This window comes from Oncorhynchus masou, chromosome 31 (assembly GCF_036934945.1).
Source record: "Oncorhynchus masou masou isolate Uvic2021 chromosome 31, UVic_Omas_1.1, whole genome shotgun sequence".
NCBI lineage: Eukaryota > Metazoa > Chordata > Actinopteri > Salmoniformes > Salmonidae > Oncorhynchus > Oncorhynchus masou.
Window position 1 is genome coordinate 16,298,944 of NC_088242.1, and position 24,296 is coordinate 16,323,239.

A 24,296-nucleotide genomic window follows, 5' to 3' on the forward strand; every position below is an offset into this window, starting at 1 on the left:
TTAGTGTACTAAGTTTTCATAATTGTTTTCATAATTGTGACTGTGACCCTTCCACAGGTGAATGTTCATTAATTGTTTATGGTTCATTGAACAAGCATAGGAAACAGTGTTTAAACCTTTTACAATGAAGAGCTGTGAAGTTATTTGGATTTTTAAAGACAGTGTCCTGAAAAAGGGACGTTTCCTTTTTTGCTGAGTGTTTATATATATATATATATATATGTATGTATTAATGTATGTATGTATGTATATATTTTAATGTATGTTTCTGTGATTGCAGGGAGGCCCCAGTAAGCAAGCCCAGGCACAGCTCAGTGGCCTTTTCAACAGCATCACATCTTTCTTCCACCCATCCAACCATGGACGCTGGCTGGTGAGTCACTGGAACTCTCACTTCCTGTGGATGCCTTCTTTGGAAGGCACAGGATCTGCTAGTACTGTTAGTTCAGAAATAACACCCTAATGACATATGAGAGAGAGGCAGCAACCAGCCGTGCTATTAAAGGTTAACCTGATATCGGGGGCACACGCCATTCTGTTCTAGGAACATTCCCCCCCTCCGTCATCAGACCTGAGCCTCAGGCTACAGGCAGGGTCTTCAGTCATACACAAATCTTTATTTATGGGTGAGGGACATAGACCTGGGTTTAGATACCATTACAAATACTAAACCTGGGCTCGATTGAGCCTTTCTGACGCAATAGAATGCTCATAAAAGTGCACACCCTGCTCATTTGGCACTCCAGCTAAAGTTAACTTTCAAAGTATTTGAAAGATTTAGTTCTTGTACCCAGGTCTGGAGGGAGAGTTGTTTGCGACCCCGTTTTGTTGCTGGGAAACCCCCAGCAACTCGTGAGATTCTCTCCTGACCCCTCAGATGTTGAAGTTTTATTGCAAGTATGTGAATGTGTACAGACAACCTGACGTTCTTGGGAACTGTGTCCAATTTGAGGGCACTATGTGTCCTGGCTTGGCAAAAGTTGTATTGTGTCATGTAATGGTCATCGCTGAGGTGACATAGAAAGACACAGGGTTTGTTTAGGATTAATAAAATGACTTTGGCCTGACATTTGACATTCCAACAGCCACTTAGGGAGCTGGATCTGTGACAGACATTTCAGATCTTAGTCTGTCAGTCTTTATATAGCGATGAATATAGCGATGAAACTGTGCACAATCTAAGGCCATGCTGTCCTGACGGGTTATTGGTTCTAAGGCCATGCTGTCCTGACGGGTTATTGGTTCTAAGGCCATGCTGTCCTGACTAGGGCTGTTGCGGTGACTATATTACCGCCACACCGGCGGTCATGTGTCATGAAGGCAGTCAAATTCCACATGACCATTTTGTCAGGGTAATTAGGCTTCTCCAAGCTCTGATGCTGCTGATGGTCATTAGTAGCCTTCAAAACTTTAACTGCCTGGTACTCAGCACTCTATTGTCCCTCTAATCACTCTGACATCAATGCAAATGTGTTCAATAATCTAATCAAACACTTCATGAGAGCCCATGAGCTCATGTTGCCAACATTTCTATAGGCTATGCAATTGCATGAAAAAAACAGAATGATGGCCTTTATTAAAAAGAGGAGGATCAGCTTTGTATAGGCTAGGCCTACTATATTTATTTCTCAACTTTCCTAATATTAAGCACATTGTTTATCTTTACAACAGGAGTATAGCCCACCTGACTGGCATGAAAATAAACCACAGGGAAAAGTGTCCTTCATTCACTATTTAATTGCATCAACAAAATGTATTTTTTCCCGCTGCCCCGGTTTCGAGACAGGTGCATGATAATGGTCCATTCTAAATCAAACCAAATATCACACATATATATTATTTAGTATACGTAAAGACAAAATTAAATCAGGAATAGGTTGATGGGTGACTATTAGCCTATCACTTGTGAATTATACAATGCTCAATAAAATAAAGGGAACACTTAAACAACACAATGTAACTCCAAGTCAATCACACTTCTGTGAAATCAAACTGTCCACTTTGGAAGCAACACTGATTGACAATAAATTTCACATGCTGTTGTGCAAATGGAATAGACAACAGGTGGAAATTATAGGCATTTAGCAAGACACCCCCAATAAAGGAGTGGTTCTGCAAGTGGTGACCAGACCACTTCTCAGTTCCTATGCTTCCTGGCTGATGTTTTGGTCACTTTTGAATGCTGGCGGTGCTTTCACTCTAGTGGTAGCATGAGACGGAGTCTACAACCCACACAAGTGGCTCAGGTAGTGCAGCTCATCCAGGATGGCACATCCATGCGAGCTGTGGCAAGAAGGTTTGCTGTGTCTGTCAGCGTAGTGTCCAGAGCATGGAGGCACTACCAGGAGACAGGCCAGTACATCAGGAGACGTGGAGGAGGCCGTAGGAGGGCAACAACCCAGCAGCAGGACCGCTACCTCCGCCTTTGTGCAAGGAGGAGCAGGAGGAGCACTGCCAGAACCCTGCAAAATGACCTCCTGCAGGCCACAAATGTGCATGTCTCTGCTCAAACGGTCAGAAACAGACTCCATGAGGGTGGTATGAGGGCCCGACGTCCACAGGTGGGGGTTGTGCTTACAGCCCAACACCGTGCAGGACGTTTGGCATTTGCCAGAGAACACCAAGATTGGCAAATTCGCCACTGGCGCCCTGTGCTCTTCACAGATGAAAGCAGGTTCACACTGAGCACGTGACAGTCGTGACAGAGTCTGGAGACACCGTGGAGAAAGTTCTGCTGCCTGCAACATCCTCCAGCATGACAGAAAATATCCTTTCTATTTTATTCAGCTTTGTTCAATTCTATTCTTCTACTATAAAATAATGCCACGGAATTCTAAGCAGATCTTGTCTGCTAAATGAACTAGTGTAGCTCGTGTCCTCCCACCGGTCTGTGTTTATGTCCTCCCACCGGTCTCTCAGCCAGTGTCTCTCTAACCCTGTCGGTCTCTGTTTTCATGTCCTGACACTTGTCTCTGTTTTCATGTCCTCACACCTGTCTGTCTCTTTATCCCCAGATGAAGTTGATGAAGCTGCTGCAGCGCCTCCCGGCCAGTGTGGTGCGGCGGCTCCACCGGGAGCGCTACCGGAAACCCACGTGGCTCACGCCGGTACCGGACAGCCACAAGATGACAGAGGCGGACATCACAGCGTTCGTGGAGAGTATGATGCAGCCGGTGCTGCTGGCCATGTTCAGTAAGACAGGCAGTCTGGACGCTGCTCAGGCCTTGCAGAACCTGGCCCTCATGAGGCCCGAACTTGTCATACCACCAGTGCTGGAGAAGTGAGTAAAATCAAACTGTCTGTCTGAATAGTGGATGGGCAGTGTTTCTTCTTTCATTGTATAGATGGGGCGGGCCCCACAACATCTGTTGTCCCTCAATGCCTAAAGCCTTCAACCCTTTAGTTGTTTTCTATTTAACTTTAGACTCCCTGAATATTAAATCGGGACTTGTGTGCTCTGCCTGGAAAATAGGCTAATCTATGGGAAACACTGAGTAGAGGATACAGAGGGAAGAATTGGAATGGGGTTATGTATTCCAAGAGGCAGATTAACTAAAGTTCTACGGCAAATACCACAAACACATTAAACAAAGCTATTTGTCTTAGGGCTGGGCAATATAGCCAAAATATCATATCACAATATTTTTGGCAGTATTTGACATTATGTTTCTCAATTCTGTCTTGTGCTCTCTTTATAGAACCTACCCTGCTATGGAGACACTGACAGAGCCCCACCAACTGACTGCCACCCTGAGCTGTATGATCGGTGTGGCTCGCAGCCTGGTGTCTGGGGGCCAGCGCTTCCCCGAGGGCCCCACACACATGCTGCCCCTCCTCATGCGGGCCCTTCCCGGGGTCGACCCCAACGACTTCAGCAAGTGCATGGTAGGTAATGGAGTTCAGGGGAAAGAAGAAGCTCTCGTAGGCCTAGATTGTCATCAATTTGGAAGTGTGTGTGTGTGTGTGTGTGTTGCAGGTCTAACTTTTGCTCTCCCTCCTTTCTCCAGATAACATTCCAATTCATTGCTACGTTTGCGACTCTTGTGCCTTTGGTGGACTGTTCATCTGCTGTTCATGAAAGGAGCGACCTGACAGAGGTGGAGAGAGAGATGTGCTCAGCCTCTGCAGAGTTTGAGGACTTTGTTCTTCAGTTCATGGACAGGTATGAGTAAGAAGAACGAAGTCAATGTACACTATATATACAAAAGTATTGTGGACACCCCTTCAAATTAGTGGATTTGGTTATTTCACAAGCTCACAGAACGGGACCGCGAGTGTTGAATCATGTACAAATCTTCTGTCCTCTGTTGCAACCCTCACTACCGAGTTCCAAACTGCCTCTGGAAGCAACGTCAGCTTCAATGGGTTTCCATTGCTGTGCGGCCGCACACAAGTCTAAGATCACCATGCGCAATGCCAATAGTCGGCTGGAGTGGTGTAAAGTTCGCCGCCATTAGACTCTGGAGCAGTGGAAACGCGTTATCTGCAGTAATGAATTACGCTTCACCTCTTGGCACTCCGACGGACAAATCTGGGTTTGGCGGAAGCCAGGAGAGGGCTTCCTACCCCAATGCATAGTGCTTACTGTAAAGTTTGGTGGAGAAGGAATAATGGTCTGGGGCTGTTTTTCATGGTTCGGGCTAGGCCCCGTAGTTCCAGTGAAAGGAAATCTTAACGCTACAGCATACAATGACATTCTAGACAAATGTGTGCTTCCAACTTTGTGGCAACAGTTTGGAAAAGGCCATTTTTTGTTTCAGCATGACAAGGCCCCTGTGCACAAAGCGAGGTCCATGCAGAAATGGTTTGTCAAGATCGGTGTAGAAGAACTTGACTGGCCTACACAGAGTCCTGACTAGAGGTCAACCGATTAATCGGCTGATTTCAAGTTTTCATAACAATCGGTAATTGGCATTTTTGGTCACAGATTATAGCAGATTAGATTGCACTCCACAAGGACACTGCGTGGCTGGCTGACTACCTGTTACGCGAGTGCAGCAAGGAGCCAAGGTGAGTTGCTAGCTTGCATTAAACTTATCTTATAAAAAACCATCAATCTTAACATAATCACTAGTTAACTACACATGGTTGTTGATATTACTATTTTAACTAACTTGTCCTGCATTGCAAATAATCAATGCGGTGCCTGTTAATTTATCATCGAATCACAGCCTACTTCACCAAACGGGTGATTTAATAAGTGCATTTGCGAAAAAAGCACTGTCTTTGCACCAATGTACCTAACCATAAACATCAATGCCTGCCTGCCTTATATATTTTTTTAACCTGCATATTTAGTTAAAAGAAATTAATGTTAGCAGGCAATATTAACTAGGGAAACTAGGGAGTCGGGGTATATGCAGCAGTTTTGTGCCGCCTGGCTCGTTGCAAACTGTGTGAAGACCATTTCTTCCTAACAAAGACCGTAATTCATTTGTCAGAATTTAACATAATTATGACATAACATTGTACAACCTTCAATGTAACAACAATATTTAGACTTAGGAATGCCACCCATTTGATGAAATACGTAACGGTTCTGTATTTCACTGAAAGAATAAACGTTTTGTTTTTTAGATGATCGTTTCCGGATTTGACCATATTAATGACCAAAGGCTCGTATTTCTGTGTTTTCTTATACTATAATTAAGTCTATAATTTGATAGAGCAGTCTGAATGAGCAGTGTTAGGCAGCAGCAGGCTCATAAGCATTCATTCAAACAGCACTTTCCTGCGTTTGCCAGCAGCTCTTCGCAATGCTTGAAGCACAGCTCTGTTTATGACTTCCAGCCTATCAACTCCCGAGATTAGGCTGGCAATACTATAGTGCTTATAAGAACATCCAATAGTCAAAGGTATTTGAAATACAAATGGTATAGAGAGAGAGATAGAGAGTCCTATAATAACTACAGCCTAAATCTTAACTGGGAATATTGAAGACTCATGTTAAAAGGAACCACCAGCTTTCATGTGTTCTCATGCTCTGAGCAAGGAACTTAAATGCTTTTTTACATGGCACATATTGCACTATTACTTCTCCATCACTGTGCTTTTGCATGATTTAAACCAAATTGAAAATGTTTTATTATTTATTTGAGACTAAATTGATTTTATTAATGTATTATTTTAAGTTAAAATAAGTGTTCATTCAGTATTGTTGTAATTGTCATTATTACAAATGTGTGAATCGGAATCAGCTTTTTTTGGTCCTCCAATAATCGGTATCGACGTTGAAAAATCATAATCGTTCGACCTCAATCCCATCAAACACCTTTGGAATCAATTGGAATGCAGGCTATGAGCCAGGCCTAATCGGCCAACATCAGTGCCGACCTCACTAATGCTCTTGTGGCTGAATGGAATCAAGTCCCCGCAGCAATGTTCCAACATCTAGTGGAAAGCCTTCCCAGAAGAGTGGTCTGTAATAGCAGTGAATTGGGGACCAACTCCATAGTAATGCCCAGGATTTTTGGAATGAGATGTTTGATGAGCAGGTGTCCGCATACTTTTGGTGACTTATGTAGCCTATGTACGCATGCATGTCATCAGTGGAACAGCATAGCAGTTCTAAACTGTGTCTGTGTATGTGTTTATCTATCCAGGTGTTTTGCCCTGATAGACAGCAGTACTCTAGAGCAGACCAGAGAGGAGACAGAGACAGAGAAGATGACCCATCTGGAGAGCCTGGTGGAGCTGGGACTATCTTCTACCTTCAGCACCATCCTCACACAGTGCTCCATAGACATCTTCAAGGTAGACTCACTCACTCACTCACTCACTCACTCACTCACTCACTCACTCACTCACTCACTCACTCATTCACTCACACTCAACCGTTTATTTCTCCTGGCTCTACTCAGGTGGCTCTGGAGAAGGTCTTCAACTTTGCCACCACCAACATCTTTGAGACTCGTGTGGCTGGCAGGATGGTGGCTGACATGTGCAGAGCAGCTTCCAAGTGTCACCCGGCACAGTCTCTGAAGCTTTTTGTGCCCCACTGCTGCAATGCCATAAACCAGATCGCTGTCAGTAAGTATTCACTAAGTAGGAAGTGTGTTCTGTTTATTTGCAGAGCTATAAATTCAAATCTTGATTTAATCAAGCCATGATTTGATCATGATGATGCTGTGTGCTGATTTGCTATGGACGGCTTAGAGTTGGGGAGAAGTGGGAATCATTGGGTCCTTGTTCTGAGTTGCCCTCAGAGTATCTCACTATCTCTGTCGTGTTGTTCTTGATGATGATGATTTCCAGATGAAGAGGTGTTGAGTGAGGAGGAACTGGATAAGGAGTTACTATGGAACCTTCAGCTACTGTCAGAGGTGAGGTTATCATCCTGTGTTCATACCGACTGGACTGAGAGACTCTCTTGTTCCCTTCACTTGTCAGTAGACACCAAACAGGAAAACATTTTTGAAATGCAGGAGTTACTAACCTAATGTTGTCTGATAAGAAAGCTTCTTTTTGTTTTCCGTAGCAAAATAAATAAAAATAATGGTGCCCTAATGAACAGAACACAGGTGCAGTCTGTATTTTCTCTCCTAACCTTGTTCTCCCCAGGTGACTCGTGTGGACGGGGACAAGATCCTCCCCTACAGCACCCAGCTGGTTCAGATCCTGCAGCTGACCCTCCACCTGAAGTGTAAACAGGGCTACACCCTGGCCTGTAACCTGCTGCATCATATCCTGAGGTCTACAGCCCTCATCTACCCCACAGAGTACTGCAGTGTACCTGGAGGCTTTCAGCAGCCCACACAGGACTACCTGCCCATCAAGGTATGTACAGTATAGGGTTAAGTACAGGGCTAGGGGGTTAGGGTTAGTGGTACATGCAGGGCTGGTGTTAGGGGTAACACATCTATCTACCCCACAGAGTACTGCAGTGTACCAGGTGACTTGTGACTTTCAACAGCCCATATAGGACTACCTAACCATCAAGGTATCAAGTTCAAAACTTTAGTTGTATATTTTTTTAGATTCCTGCCTGCCAAATTTCTGCTACATATTCTTTGTTAGGAATATATATTTATAACCCAGAAGACCCTGAAAAATGGTGATTATCGAGCGCTTCTGTCCAATTCTATCACAAATGGTCTTATTTTATACCTTTTTACATTATCTTCTTAATTGGTCTTATCATTTATCAGTCACTCTGGACATTCGGTAAGAAAGTGTGTCAAAGGAACCAGTCCAGTGCATAACATGCCTCTGCCCTGTTAACACTCTCTTTCTTGCCCTCCCTTCCTCATTTACTCTCTTCAGCCTTCCCCCTGTCCACTTCGTCAGTGAGAAGGGTCCATAGATATGGATAGAGGACACCTATCTTTGCCCATAGGAAGTACAATTGTGAAATCCCAGCACACACTAAAAGGCTTTTGTGGCAAGTGCACCCTCTATCCATCTCTATGGCCTGGCATGTGATCCTATTATGTCTTCACTATGTCACCCCCAGTAGAGGTAGAGACATAACCTTTCTCCCCGAAGTGTGCACTTTCATGGATTTTAAAGGAAATACCTGGTATATCCAGGCCATGCCTTTTAACAATTCAATGCTTTAAAATGTGTGTGGAGTAGTGAATGAATGTTCACTTCAGGAGGAAGGAGAGATTGTTGGGACGCACCCCAGGGCAGATTGTTGGCTAGCTCAATGGATTAAAGCCTGTATGGCACTAGATACCAAATAAGGTGTCTTGCCTGCTGTTCTTAGAATTGATGTCAGGACTACAAGACAAGCACGTGTGTGTGTTTTGTATGTCTGTGTGTTATTTGCGTGCATGTCATTGACTATATATGAATGGACTAAACCATTGATTCCTATGTGAAAACTCAATAGTGCATTTTGGCCAAACGAAGTTGGTTAAGATGACATCTCATGGAGACACAACATGCGCAGTTTGAGCTACTACAGGAAGTGATGCTGCAGGCTCGCTCAGTGCTGCCCCCTTTCATTGAGTAAATGTGTCAGCATGCTTCAGTTTCGCTAGTCGGCTAGGCGACCCGAACGAGTGCTCGCATACTCCCTTAAAAGACATTCGCTTGAAAAATGAGAAAAAAGCGTCAATAGTACTGTTTGTCCAGTATACACTTTCTCAAAATAGTCTTAATTAATCTTAAGATGACTCAAGAAATCTGTCATTGATTTCAACGTTTTTGCTGAGGAGATTTGTCGTACCTCTAACTAAGATGTTTGGTGCAGTATTTCTGAATGACAAAATGTGCATGAAAACTAGTCTTCTCTCGTTGAACGACAACAAAGACCTTACTGAAGAATTCCAACTGTTGACCAATCACCGATTTGGGCTTGCCTCAAGAAAAAATGTGTGGCCGAACAACTGGTGAAAAAAACTAACAAGAACTTTAGTGTCGTCATAATATATGCTCAAACTGTTTCGGCTTGGAAGCATGCGGATGCCTTAACTCCAATTGAAAGCTGACCGGTGTACGGCCTGCTGCCATTAGCAATTCAATTATCTTACATTTTTAAGTAATGCTGTGGGGAGGTCATGTAGGTCCTTTATAAACATATGGCATAAGGCTGCATAGGTCAAGACATGATTATAATACATAGATAGCCATGACTTAGTGGACCAGGTACCACTGAAATTATACTATGTGGTTTGAATAGACATGTTCTCTATACAGTCCACAATCCACATGACCATAGTTAACCTCTTTGATTGTGTACATACAGTGCATTCGGAAAAGTATTCAGACCCCTTGACTTTTTCCACAATTTTGTTACGTTACAAGCTTATTCTATCATTGGACATTTTTTATTTAATCAATCTACACACAATACCCCATAATGACAGCGAAAACTGTTTTTAGAAATTGTTGAACATTTATAAAATATAGAAAACCCTTTGCTTGAGTTCAGGCGCATCCTGTTTCCATTGATCATCCTTGAGATGTTTCTACAACTTGATTGGAGTCCACCTGTGGTAAATTCAATTGATTATACATGATTTAGAAAGGCACACACCTGCCTATATAAGATCCCACAGTTGACAGGGCATGTCAGAGCAAAAATCAAGCCATCAGGTCGACGGAATTGTCCGTAGTGCTCCGAGACAGGATTGTCGAGGCACAGATCTGGGGAAGGGTATCAAAACATTTCTGCAACACTGACGGTCCCCAGGAACACAGTGTCCTCCATTTTTAAATGTAGAATTTGGAACCACCAAGACTCTTCCTAGAGCTGGCCAAACTGAACAATCAGGGGAGAAGGGACTTGGGCAGGGAGGTGGCCAAGAACCCAATGATCACTCGACAGAGCTCCAGACTTCCTCTGTCGAGATGGGAGAATCTTCCACAAGGACAACCATCTCTGCAGCACTCCACCAAGCATGCCTTTATGGTAGATTGGACAGATGGAAGCCACTCCTCAGTAAAAGTCACATGACGGCCTGCTTGGAGTTTGCCAAAGGGCACCTAAAGTACTCTCAGACCATGAGAAACAAGATTCTCTGGTCTGATGAAACCAAGATTGAACTATTTGGCCTGAATGCCAAGCCTCATGACGGAGGAAACCTAGCACCATCCCTACGGTGAAGCATGGTGGTGGCAGCATCATGCTGTGGGGATGTTTTTCAGTGGCAGGGACTGGGAGACTAGTCAGGGTCAAGGGAAGATTTGAGGCTGTAATCGCTGCCAAAGGTGCTTCAACGAAGTACTGAGTAAAATACTTATGTAAATGTGATATTTTAGTTTGTCCTTTAAAAATCAGGTATATTAACCCATATAAGTCGATCAGCACCACAGAAGCACAAAGCGGTCAGAAACCACCCTATTTTATCTGCAAATAATAGGTAATAGCCTATATTATAAAACATAAATATATAGATCAATCTTTTGACAGACACTGAAACACAGCTGATGACCCAGTACATGTTCGCTGAAGTTATGCAGGGGGTCAAAACTGACATACCGCTATTTCAAATGATCTGCCTCCCGCAGAGGCCTATTGCAAAAACACCAGAAAATCAACCAAGGGGAGCATTCAAACAGATGTCTTAAATGGCAGCAAGTCTTTTAACAGTATATGATGTGTATGTGCTTACTATTATTCTTATAGCCTAGTTAAAAGTATAGGCTATGATGACAATGAAATGGCTCAGCGGCCGTGCACCAGAACATGGTTTCCAAAGACAGATCGACCATAGTCGTAGATTGACAAGCAATGTAAATTAATTATATAGGCTGTCTTGGTAGCCTGCCCTTTAAAAATATACGCTTACTCACTCATTTGATTGGCATTCGACGGGACTTGCGCTCTGTGAAGTCGTTGACTATGGCATTCAAATCCATGGTCCTTGCCCTGATGTTTTCAATGGACAGAATGGCCAACCCACTCAGTCTCTCCTGTCCCATGCTGATTCTCAGCTGCTCCCATGATTTAATTATTTTCCGTTTGGAGCGTTCGGCACTGGTTACTGGCTACAGGGAGTCACAAAAAGGAGCATCGCTGTAACTACTTCCCCAAATGTAGCAGTGACTGAATTGTAATTCAAAATTAGGATCTTGGCCAGGTCTCTCACTGTAGTGTGCTTTGCTATTTCCTTCTTAAAACATGCCCTGACACAGAGTAATTGGCCAGGGAAACTTGCTGATATATCTTTGCTGTAATGTTCAGTCAGCCGGCTGGCTGTCTCGTAGAGCGCATCGTCTGCGTTGGCCAGGGTAGGGGGATGGATGGATGGAGTCAAACAGACTCGATGTTGCCCGCAGACTCTTAAATCTGTTTGACAGCTGGTGGATAACGATGTCAAGGTTTGCGTTAAAGACGTTGGCTCTAAATTGACTCTCCCCATCAGACAGTCGCTCGTCCTCACATAGCTCATCAAAATGACGCCTCGCCTTCCTTCTCCGAGTGTCTTCAAATGTGTTCTGAGCTCCTATCAGCAAGGGTCTTTGCAGTGACTTTGGCTTTCTCAAAATCCTGTGGGAATCCGGACAGGACCTCTAAGTCCTTAGGAGGCTGACCTTCACATTTTCTAAAAGTTAATTTTTTAATTTTCTTATTCCGTGCTGCTGCATCATCCCTCTCGTCCTTCTTGTCACTTAAAAGCACCATCTTGGTGGGGTCCTTCATTACGTCCACATATCTGTATCTCAGGGTGGCAAGGGACTCCTATCTAGATGACCAGCGGGTGGGACACAGTCGTTTTAGTTACATTTTCTGTTTCTGATGCAAAATCAAATATACCACTCCTCATTGACCATCTCTTTATGCTTTGCCCGGAGAAGGTGTATAACAGTTCAACAGTATCATAAAACTGTTTCATCGATGGCACATTTTTGACAGTTGTTGAGACCCAGGTTAAGACTGCGCCATGCACATGGATATTCTGGCCTGCACACCCGAATAGACCCTGCTCATGTTAGCAGCTCCATCATACCCCTGCCCACCACATTTTGAAATATCCAGCCCATTATCCTCTATGCTGCCAGGATTTTATATTGAATCTCAGCTACTGATGTGTCAGCAGTCTCCAGAAATCCCCAAAACGACTCTGTGATGGTCAGATCTGTGGCAACATTAATTGCATCCCTTATCCACTCTCACATAGCGATAAACTTGGCTTAACTGGTCTACTTTGGATACATCCGGTGTGGTGTCCATAATAGTAGGATAAAAATGGGGCTTCCTGCATCTCTACCTGAATGTCACACTTAACTCACGCAGCTAAGATCTAAATCAGCTCATTTTGGATTTGAGGACTGAGATGAGATAGATAACAGATCTTGCGGGGCGTTCTATAAGTTCTTTCAGAACTGGGTTGTAAAAATGACAGCAGTTTGATTATACTGAGAAAATTCCCACTGTTGGCCTGCCCCAGCTTTTCACGGTGCCATCTGAACCCCGAATTACATGACGTAAGTATGAGAGTTACATTAACTATGCGCTCCAACACCTGTCGCCAGAAATTTGCTGCGTTACTCACGTTACTCAACTTTCTCTTTTTTTCCGGCCGTTGTCTCTTGATAGCTAGCTCAACTATTGCTTAAAACGATGACACAAACAACAATGCTTTAGAGAGTATTTGCACAATGAATCCCATAATGCATTTCATTATCTTAACATGGTTTTGAATAATATGATTTATTTAGCAAATTTGATTTATTGTCATCAATACACAAAAATATCATGCTGACCTATGTAATGGCAAAAATACATTTTGTTGGTCAAGCCATCAGTGGGATCATTTATCATATAGCCTACTTTAAAGAAAGATCTTCTCGTCAAATCGTATACGAGATGGACCTGCGTCAACAATTAATACTTGGGCATGGTGGGGCGGTATTCAAATGACATTGGGGGCCCATGGCTCCACAGATCTGGGCCCGTCACTGGGCCCATGTATGGTGCAGCTACATTGGCTGAAGCTACGCCACTGGCCACACCCCATGCCACACCCCATGCCACACCCCATGCCTACAGCCCAACCAATGTGTTTTTTTGGGGGGGCAAAACGTACTGATGTTGATTATACTGTTTTTATTAAAAAGTATAATTTTTCCACACTGAATTCTCACAGATTTCCATCCAACAGAGCAAATGTCTAATACATGGTTACAATAACACATAATGAGAATGGCCGCAAGTGTTCAGATTGGATTGAGATGAGTTTGTTTCATCATATTTCTTGAATATTGGTTATCGGTGGAATTATTGACCGATCAGTAAAAGGACAATATCGTCTGATATATGGGTTGGGCTCTACTCATGCCCACCACCTAAGCCCCTTTTTGACCCAGAATAAAACCAATTTTTCTCTATTGTGTCTCTAGGATTGGGGTCGTCCGGGGGACCTGTGGAACCTGAACATCCAGTGGCACGTCCCCAGAGTGGAGGAGACCAGCTTTGTGTTCTACGTTCTAGACCTGATCCTACAGCCAGAGCTGCTCCGACTACAGAGATATGCCCAGGGGGAACGGGACATGACCAGGTGAGGGATAAACAAAGTAACTAACTAAAAGATAGTGAGAAAATGGTCCTATTCATCTGTTATCAAACAGACAAACACAGAAGGACTACATAAACTTTCCCAATTAGAGAAACACGTTTTGCCAGGACTTTACCAGGTTGAAGACCCATTAAACAGTGTGCCAGCGCCTGGTTAAGTCTGGAGTAGACAGGTGGAAGTGCAAGGATAGGATACTGAACATCCAAGAATAAGCAAACCTTTTTATGCTCTTCTGAACCAGAAGCAGGAACACCATTTTTAAAACAAGCCTGGGCCTCTACTACACCACTACTTCAGTAATGCACACAGTAGCAAAAAACGTTTCGCAATGGGCAAGTGTGCTATTGTCCTGAACAGTTTAGCTGCTACCTCCATTTCAAAAAGTTTTCGCCCCGCTGAACACAACCCTGTTCTGCTCTATAATGTGTAGTCAGTGTTATGTTATGTAACTGTCTTCATTCTGTTTTTCAGGGATGACGTCCTACAGAGTTTGTCCATTGTACAGCACTGCCTACTGGGAGCAGGTAGCCTGTTGCCCCTGCTGCAAGGAGAGGTCATCCCTGAACTGTGAGTAGGACACATTTAATTTGCAAACAAGTTAATCAATAAAATGTATTTATAAAGTAATTTGTTGTCAGTGTTTTACCAACAGTGTGTTTTAACTTTGAAACCTCTTTCTCCATCAGGGTGACTAGCATGGTGAATCTGGGGGAGACTAACCTCTTCACAGGGATGGCCGATGGTAGGGAGTATTACTAACTACCCTTCTAGTTGGCTGTGCTCTGATTTCTTTGTGTGGGCAGTCCTATTGTGACTGGGATGTGTTCATAGTGTGTCGAGCCAGAGTTGTAATGCCTCAACTCGCTCTCCCTCCCTGCAGATGTGTCCAGAGAGAACTACAGAGATGCTATCTGCAGAGTGATGAGGCAGCTGCTACGTGAGTAGTGTCCGCTTCCCTTCTGTCGGTGTAACCACAACCCCACCTAACATTACATTCACATCCTCTCTGCCTCTGTAACAACACCACACCCAAGAACAAACCCTTGTCCCCTCCTGTTTTTGTAACCACAACACAACCGCACACCCAACATCAAACTACAGCCAGCCAAACAATTGTTGTTATACCATGTGGCACTTATCACTTCTACCTTCCAGATACTTGTCCTGTCAGACTGCGGTATTATCATTGTCTTGGCAAGATTACTTTATTGTCCAATGTACACAGATGTCCAACGGGAACTTGTCTTCTGCTGTACTTGGCTTTACTGCACATGTCCAGATCTAACTAACACAAAGTATAAACCTATCCAGATCATTTCCCTTCCTATAAGTGTAATGTTTCTTTTTAAATTGCTTTGTGTTCACCACCTTATGACGCTCTTCACATATTAAGATTGAATAAATCATCTCTAAAACATATCCATGTAATGGTTTGTTCCGTTTTATTTTCTCAGATCACATTCTGGAGCACTCAGAGGACGACACCAAGTCTCTGTTCTCCATCATCAAGATCATCAGTGACCTGCTGCACTTCAAAGGCTCCCACAAACAAGAGTTTGACTCTCGCTGGAAGAGCTTCAACCTGGTCAAGAAGTCCATGGAGAACAGGGTGAGCGATATAGCTGGAACGCCAAACTGGAGCCTTTGCTGAGATTGTGGTGGACCTCCCGAATGAAGTTGTATTTCTCTTGAGTGAATGAATGCTGGTCGTTTACAGCACCCACATACTTATCTGATATATCTTTTGTAAGAGTTCAGTTTGTCATTTTTTTGTTGTTGATTCTGGTGCTGACCCGTAATCACTTACTCATTTGTCTTCTAATACACCTACAGCTTCACGGCAGGAAGCAGCACATCCGAGCCCTGCTAATCGACAGAGTCATGCTACAGCACGAGGTAGGATTTCTCTCTCTCTGCCCTCTCTCTGTTCTGTCCATCCTTAAGTGTCTGCTGCTGTCATGGAAGAATCTGTGTGTTTACCCCAGGTTGTAACCTAGCCTCTGTGTTTTGTGTTGTCCAGCTGCGTAAGCTAACAGTGGAGGGGTGTGAGTACAAGAGTATCCACCAGGAACTGATGTGGGATCTGCTGCGGCTCTCTACCAGCACCTACAGTCAGGTTAGCGCAGTTTACTACCACAGATGTTTGTTTTAGTAGCTCCAGCAGGTAAACAAAACATTACTGTGGTGAGAGATATTTTATCAATCTTGGCTTCTTTTCCTTGATTCCTCTCTCCTCACCACCTCAACACATTCATCTCCTCTGATGTTTTTTGAGGAGGGCCGGGGAGGAGATAGGATGCAAGGAATCAAGAAACATTTGAGGGTATGTACCTCGTGTGTCCCTCCAGGTGCGCAGCCGGGCTCAGAGTGTGCTGTTCACAGCTCTGGGGACCTATAACTTCTGCTGCAGGGACCTGATCCCCCGTGTGCTGGAGTTCCTTGAGCCAGACCGCTCCGACGTCACACAGCAGCAATTCAAAGTATGACTGGCCTGTTTCTGTCTTATCTTGATCACACACATAAACACTCCCCTACCTCATCCACACACACATATAAACATGGTCTAGGCTGGTTATTGCAGATTGATTATTGATCAATCGATTGATTGACTGACTGACTGACTGGATGATGTAAATAGAGAAATGGAATATAACTTTGAGTCCTCATATTCGCCATCCTTCATTATTTTCCTCATCCTTCCTTACCCCCCTGTCTCTCCTCTCTTCAGGGTGCCTTGTACTGTCTCTTGGGGAACCACAGTGGGGTGTGCCTGGCCAACCTGCACGACTGGGACTGCATCACCCTGACCTGGCCTGCCATCGTCCGCTCAGGACTCAGCTCAGCTATGTCCCTGGAGAAGCCCTCCATCGTCCGCCTGTTCGACGACCTCGCTGACAAGGTCCACCGCCAATACGAGACCATTGGCATCGACTTTGCTGTAAGATACCCTTCCTGCTTTTCCACTGGTGGAAATTGTCATTGCTACCATCTGGTTGTGAATGGTTTGTACTGACGTGATTTCAACTTGATCTGATTTGTAAACTGAAAGTAAGGATATCATTCCTTCCAACTGCCCGCTGGGTTTACTCTCAACTCTTTTTTTCAATGAATGACAAAATGTATATACTATTTCCTGTTAGGCGTATAGAAGTACAGTGTGACATAAGCCATTGAGAGTAAAGCTTTGTGACTGAATAGGATTCAAACATGACTCTAAAGTTGGGAATCTACAGGTCATCTATATATTAGTCTGCTTGGCCTGAGATTACCTGTCTTTACCTCCACTAGCTATATATATCATATCCTGTATAACATGTATACTAATTTATGTTTAAACTACCTCTTTGCTGTAGATCCCGTCAGAATGTCGTGCAGCGGCGGTGCAGCTCCAGACCTCCGGTGTTCCCCTGCCTCAGGACCCTGTCCCCTCAGACCAGGAAGAAGCAGAGGGCCTCAGGAAGCAGGAGGAGAAGAACCTCGACTCAGTTCAGTAGGTACCAGAGGAAGACCAGAGGAACAGCTTTCACTGCTAATGAATAAACACTCAATACTGTTGATGAACTGTACAGAAAATCTTCAAATTCCAGTCCTATTGGTGTCTTATTGCAGTCTAGTAAAGGTCTGCCGTTCCTGTTGTTAAACTCATTTCTCAGTTATGTCTACAGTATAATGTCCCCAGTATAAGCCACTTTATAATATATTACTGGTCTGTCTCCCTCAGGAAATATGAGAGTCTGGTTGGTGAACTTCTGGACTGCCTCAGCGACAGAAACATGTAGGTTCACCTTGTCTCAATGACTGAAACAAACATAGAAATGTATTGTGATTAACAGATATGATAGTCTGTTGTATAGAACAAGGGAATCATGTCAGCTCTGGTCCTTACCTTTCTAACTACAACATTTTCAACTTCCTATTCATCAGTGCACTCTGTAGCAAAACGTTGTGCAACAGAAACCATTTACATCATGTTGTACAAAGATTTATTGCTAATGAATAACAACCCAGGTAGTACCTCCCTTCACTCTGTCTCAAAACGTTTTTCACCCACTGCTCTGCATGTTGCAGGCCCTGGAAGTTTGAGCACAATGCCATTGGATTCATGTCTCTGTTGCTGAGAGATGACCATCCTCTCCCCTCCCCTGCTGTCCTGTTCTTTGTGAAGAGCCTCAACCACGACTCCCTCCTGGTCCGCAAGGTGGGCGCTCCTACACAACCACCACTATCCATACACACACACACTCTAAACACAGAATCACTAACGGACAGACCCAGTCATGCATTCAGTTTCATCCACTACATTGAGAGAATCTATTTTGCATGAGAACTCTTCAAGATGGCAGTAAACAGTAAAGTTTCACACATAAATTCACATCTATCTTCAAACATCAGCCACGTATGAATAATCGTCGTTATAGTGTTTCATTTTAAGACATAGAAACATGTTTTTTGTGTTTATTTCCCCCACTAGTTGGCGATATCAGCAGTGGCAGGGATCATGAAGCAACTCAAGAGGCCGCATAAAAAAGTACCAGTCAGCCCCAACGAGCTCTGTAAGTACCCACTCTCGAGTTGCACTTCCTGTCTCCTCGCTCACTAGTCCCCTTACCTGTGTTCAAATAGTATTTCAACTTGATTGGGCTTGCTCTGGTGCAATGGAACCAAAGGAATAGTCCCAAAATTGCAAACCCTTTCCATCTGGCACTTCAGGTAGGCTCTAAAAGTATTTCAATCAACTGTATTTATAAAGCCCTTTTTACATCAGCAGATGTCACAAAGTGCTGATACAGAAACCCAGCCTAAACCCCCAAACAGCAAGCAATGCAGATGGAGAAGCACCTACACTACCGGTCAAAAGTTTATTTATTTTTACATTGTAGAATAATAGTGAAGACATCAAAACTATTAAATAACACATGGAATCATGTAGTAACCAAAAAAGGTGTTAAACAAATCAAAATAATTTATATATTTGAAATTCTTCAGAGGAGCTACACTTTGCCTTGATGACAGCTTCGCACACTCTTGGCATTCTCTCAACCAGCTTCATGAGGTCAGTCAATCCGGAAAATTTCAATAACTTAAAGTGCAGTCGTAAAAACCATCAAGTGCTATGATGAAACTGTCTCTCATGAGGACCCCCACAGGAAAAGAAGACCCAGAGTTACCTCTGCTGTAGAGGATAAGTTCATTAATTTCCAGCCTCAGAAATTGCAGGCCAAATAAATGCTTCACAGAAGCAAGTCACAGACATCTCTCAACATCAACTGTTCAGAGGAGACTGCGTGAATCAATCAGTCCTTCATGGTCGATTTGTTGCAAAGAAACCACTACCAAAGGACACCAATAAGAAGAGACTTGCCTGGGCCAAGAAACACCAGCAATGGACATTAGACCGGTGGAAATCTGTCCTTTGGTCTGATGAGTATAAATTTGAGATTTTTGGTTCCAACCTCCGTGTCTTTGTGAGACGCAGAGTGGGTGAACGGATGATCTGCTCATATGTGGTTCCCACCGTGAAGCATGGAGGTGGGGGTGCTTTGCTGGTGACAAGCTCTGATTTATTTAGAATTTAAGGCACGCTTAACCAGCATGGCTACCACAGCATTCTGCAGCGACACGACCATCTGGTTTGCGCTTAGTGGGACTATCATTTGTTTTTCAACAGGACAGTGACCCAACATACCTCCAGGCTTGTGTAAGGGCTATTTGACCAAGAAGGAGAGTAATGAAGTGCTGCATTAGATGACCTGGGCTCCATAATTCCCCGACCTCAACCCAATTGAGATGGTTTGGGATGAGTTGGACCGCAGAGTGAAAGAAAAGCAGCCAACAAGTCCTCAGTATATGTGGGAACTCCTACAAGACTGCTGGAAAAGTATTCCAGGTGAAGCTGGTTAAGAGAATGCCAAGAGTGGCTACCTTGTAGAATCTAAAATATATTTTGATTTAACGCTTTTTTGGTTACTACATGATTCCATATGTGTTTCATAGTTTTGATGTCTTCACTATTATTCGACAATGTAAAAAATAGTAAAAATAAAGTTGAATGAGTAGTTGTGTCCAAACTTTTGACTGGTACTGTATTTGAAAGTAAACAAATACTATTTGACCCCAGTTGTGATTATAACAGCTATACAGCATGTATCTCAACACCTCTCTCCTCTCCTGATGGTATGATAGCAGGAGACAGGCCTGATAACCAGTGGCTCCAGTATAACAGTAGCAGTCTGGTCCTCTCACTGCCTCTCTCCCTCTACCAGGTGGTCTAAAGGAGCCGGCTGGTATGATAGCAGGAGACAGGCCTGATAACCAGTGGCTCCAGTATAACAGTAGCAGTCTGGTCCTCTCACTGCCTCTCTCCCTCTACCAGGTGGTCTAAAGGAGCCGGCTGGTATGATAGCAGGAGACAGGCCTGATAACCAGTGGCTCCAGTATAACAGTAGCAGTCTGGTCCTCTCACTGCCTCTCTCCCTCTACCAGGTGGTCTAAAGGAGCCGGCTGGTATGATAGCAGGAGACAGGCCTGATAACCAGTGGCTCCAGTATAACAGTAGCAGTCTGCCTCGTACCCAGCAGGACTGGGAGGGCTGTACATTCGTAGAGAAGACTCACTGGGGATACTACAGCTGGCCACAGAAACTCATGATGTACTCTCCCTCTGAGGAGCAGCCCAAACAGGGACTGACCAGAGAGGAGATGACAGAGGTGAGGAGATGACACGGCACACACAATGGCCACAGTCTAATTCGCTACCCTTGTCCCGAAGTGTACACTTGGGCACTCCTCCCTGATTGATGTGAAATGACTGTATGAGTGTAGGGAATATGGTGGAAACTCCCTCCAGCCATGCACACTTTCAATGCAATGCTTTTAAATGTATGAGCAGGAGTGAACAAGTGCACACTTCTGGCTGAAGGGTAGAAAATCAGAATGCAGTCTCTCACTCTTTGAAAACGCTATTTAACATCCTCTGCTGTAAAATGTGATATCTCCAGTCCACTGTAATAACAGTTTCTTCTTCTCTCCTTCCAGCGAGAGCAGATCATCTACGACCACTTTTCAGACCCAGTGTTCATCAACCAGCTGATTGAATTCCTCTCTCTGGAGGACCGGAAGGGCAAGGACAAGTTCAACCCCCGCAGGTTCTGCCTTTTCAAGGTGAGGGAGTGAGAGATCAGTCCCTGAGATTAGACCCTCCCAATCTCAGAGGTATTTCCTGAACCTTCATTAATACCTTGTTCTCTATCCCGCCTCTTGTTCAAAACATCGGAGGACGTGAGTTCTCTCTTAGTCTATTCGCTTCCATCTGACATTTTGAAAAGGAGACTGCAAGGAACGAGGCTGCGAGGAACGAGGGAAGGATAAACCCAGGAGGGTCTGTCTTATTGACACTCCTCTGTCTTTCAGGGTCTGTTCCGTAACTTCAACGATGCCTTCCTGCCCGTGCTGAAACCACACATGGAGCGTCTGGTGGCCGACACACACGAGAGCAAACAGCGCTGTGTAGCAGAGATCACTTCTGGACTGATCAGAGGCAGCAAGCACTGGAGCTACGGCAAGGTAGGAACGAACACACACTGGAGCAAGGGCAAGGTAGGAACGAACACACACACACACTGGAGCCAGGGCAAGGTAGGAACAAACACACACACACTGGAGCCAGGGCAAGGTAGGAACGAACACACACACAGGTGCCAGGGCAAGGTAGGAACGAACACAAACACACTGGAGCCAGGGCAAGGTAGGAACAAACACACACACACACTGGAGCCAGGGCAAGGTAGGAACGAACACACACACACTGGTGCCAGGGCAAGGTAGGAACGAACACACACACACTGGAGCCAGGGCAAGGTAGGAACGAACACACACACACACTAGAGCTACGGCAAGGTAGGAACGAACACACACACACACTGGAGCCAGGGCAAGGTAGGAACGAACACACACACACTGGAGCCAGGGCAAGGTAGGAACGAACACGCACACACTGGAGCCAGGGCAAGGTAGGAACGAACACACACACACTGGAGCCAGGGCAAGGTAGAAACGAACACACACACACTAGAGCACGGCAAGGTAGGAACGAACACACACACACTGGAGCTACGGCAAGGTAGGAGAGAGATGCATACACCATGGTCAAATGCGCGTGCACACACCAGACTCAAGCAGTACTTTACATTTCTCCACTTGCCAGGCAAATAAGAATGTGTGTGTGTGTATGTCTGACTTACCTGGATTAATAAAAGTTAAATATTTTTGAAGTTCTTGACATTTGACCCTGGACCTGTGTTCCCCTCCCAGGTTGAGAGTCTGTGGGAGCTGCTGTGTCCTCTGCTCCGTACAGCACTGAACAACATCACTGTAGAGACCTACGCTGACTGGGGCACCTGCATCGCCACCGCCTGTGTAAGCCTCGAGCCCTCATCTCATTCAGCAGTCCATTTCTTTCAGCTTCTTTCTCAATCAGTAGTTCCTCCATTCCCAAATGCATCCTCTCTCCTTGCTTCTTTCTCAAAACGCATTAGAGGAGAAGGCCAGAACGGGAAGGACCTTGGATCTTCTCTTCCAATGCATTCAAGGAGATGAGGAGTGAATGCAGGAATGAGGAAAGACTGTCCCATCTGACATGATTCTGTTTTCCTGCATCCACATCTTTGACCTTTGTGGTTTTGTGTGGCACAGGAGAGCAGAGACCCCAGGAAGCTCCACTGGCTGTTTGAGATGCTGATGGAATCTCCAGTCAACGGGGAGGGGGGATCCTTCGTAGACGCCTGGTGAGGAGAAACTTTACCAACCCTTGAACTGTCAGATAGACAGGCAGGTCTTTGTACAGTCTTTCTTCTAGATTATGAACTGTCAAATAGACAGGCAGATCTCTGTACAGTCTTTCTCCTAGATTATGAACTGTCAAATAGACAGGCAGGTCTTTGTACAGTCTTTCTCCTAGATTATGAACTGTCAGGTAGACAGGCAGATCTCTGTACAGTCTTTCTCCTAGATTATGAACTGTCAGATAGACAGGCAGATCTCTGTACAGTCTTTCTCCTAGATTATGAACTGTCAGATAGACAGGCAGATCTCTGTACAGTCTTTCTCCTAGATTATGAACTGTCAGATAGACAGGCAGGTCTCTGTACAGTCTTTCTCCTAGATTATGAACTGTCAGATAGTCAGGGAGATCTCTGTACAGTCTTTCTCCTAGATTATGTTCCATGCACACACACAGGCCCCCAAAGCAACATTCAGGCTCTCTTGTCAATTGAAACCAATAAAAACCAAACTCTTTCAGGTGTGGGGGGGCAGCAAAAGAGCTAGGCAGTGTAGCCCCCCACATGTACAATGGTAGGTAGGGGAAACACTTTCTTTATGTGTTAGTGTGTATAACTCTCCTCTCTCCAGTCGTCTGTATGTGCTGCAGGGGGGCCTGGCTCAGCAGGAGTGGAGAGTCCCTGAGCTGCTCCACAGACTGCTGCAGTACCTAGAGCCCAAACTCACACAGGTCTACAAGAACGTCCGCGAGCGCATCGGCAGGTAGGACCTCTCTTACATCCATTGACCAAACACTGATGGAGTATTTTAAAGGTATACTATCGATATATGGCGTATTTCCACTTACACTTACCCCAGTGTTTTACCCAAAAGGCTGACTTGTTTCCACCTCCACGGCCTGGCCCCAGGTTCTCACTGGGAGCTAAGGCCCTGGCCTCTGGTACTTTTCATCTGGCATTTACTTAACAATGGTTGACTGTGAACATGGATGAATACCTTCCATGGTTAACAACTAGTCACAACGAACTGTCTTGATGATGGTTGTTTATTCGGCTCTTCACAAGTCCTCAGTTACAGCCATGTCTATATGGAAACACAGTTCCCAAAAAACAACACTAGAGCCCACATAGTCATAATCACTGGCAACACACTGGTGGTGTAATGGAAACCGCCCAAAAGATGATGGTAAAGGACTACACCCACCCACCATCATGCTCTCTTATCGTTCTCCTCCCTCCCTCTCTGTCCTCCCCCCTCTCTGTCTCTCTTCTCCAGTGTCCTCACCTACATCTTCATGATAGATGTCAACCTGCCATACACTCAGCCCACAGCCTCGCCTCGCATCAAGGAGTTCACAGAGCGGGTACTGCTGCGCCTCAAACCCCTGACGGAGGGGGACGAGGAGATCCAGAACCACGTGGTAGAGGAGAACGATGTGGGGGAGCAGGACGAGAGGACACAGGCCATCAAACTACTGAAGACAGGTACGACCCCTAACCCTAGCACAGGCCGTCAAACTACTGAGGACAGGTACGACCCCTAACCCTAGCAC

The 24,296-nt window shown here is 44.8% G+C and overlaps 1 protein-coding gene across 1 annotated transcript in view; it reads left to right on the top strand.

The window, feature by feature from the left end:
- LOC135523499 (proteasome activator complex subunit 4B-like) overlaps positions 1-24,296 on the top strand; it is an 83,148-nt gene that overhangs the window by 38,465 nt on the left and 20,387 nt on the right. Inside the window, exons 9-36 of the mRNA XM_064950212.1 lie at positions 281-373; positions 3,015-3,280; positions 3,699-3,885; positions 4,008-4,162; positions 6,603-6,753; positions 6,861-7,029; positions 7,255-7,322; positions 7,561-7,776; positions 13,792-13,949; positions 14,439-14,534; positions 14,654-14,709; positions 14,848-14,904; positions 15,422-15,576; positions 15,801-15,863; positions 15,988-16,083; positions 16,316-16,447; positions 16,696-16,905; positions 17,321-17,457; positions 17,689-17,742; positions 18,036-18,165; positions 18,439-18,538; positions 20,451-20,674; positions 21,002-21,127; positions 21,377-21,529; positions 22,277-22,381; positions 22,658-22,749; positions 23,375-23,506; positions 24,020-24,228. Of these exons, the coding sequence (XP_064806284.1) occupies positions 281-373; positions 3,015-3,280; positions 3,699-3,885; positions 4,008-4,162; positions 6,603-6,753; positions 6,861-7,029; positions 7,255-7,322; positions 7,561-7,776; positions 13,792-13,949; positions 14,439-14,534; positions 14,654-14,709; positions 14,848-14,904; positions 15,422-15,576; positions 15,801-15,863; positions 15,988-16,083; positions 16,316-16,447; positions 16,696-16,905; positions 17,321-17,457; positions 17,689-17,742; positions 18,036-18,165; positions 18,439-18,538; positions 20,451-20,674; positions 21,002-21,127; positions 21,377-21,529; positions 22,277-22,381; positions 22,658-22,749; positions 23,375-23,506; positions 24,020-24,228 (3,790 nt within the window). The remainder of the gene's footprint in view (positions 1-280; positions 374-3,014; positions 3,281-3,698; positions 3,886-4,007; positions 4,163-6,602; positions 6,754-6,860; positions 7,030-7,254; positions 7,323-7,560; positions 7,777-13,791; positions 13,950-14,438; positions 14,535-14,653; positions 14,710-14,847; positions 14,905-15,421; positions 15,577-15,800; positions 15,864-15,987; positions 16,084-16,315; positions 16,448-16,695; positions 16,906-17,320; positions 17,458-17,688; positions 17,743-18,035; positions 18,166-18,438; positions 18,539-20,450; positions 20,675-21,001; positions 21,128-21,376; positions 21,530-22,276; positions 22,382-22,657; positions 22,750-23,374; positions 23,507-24,019; positions 24,229-24,296) is intronic.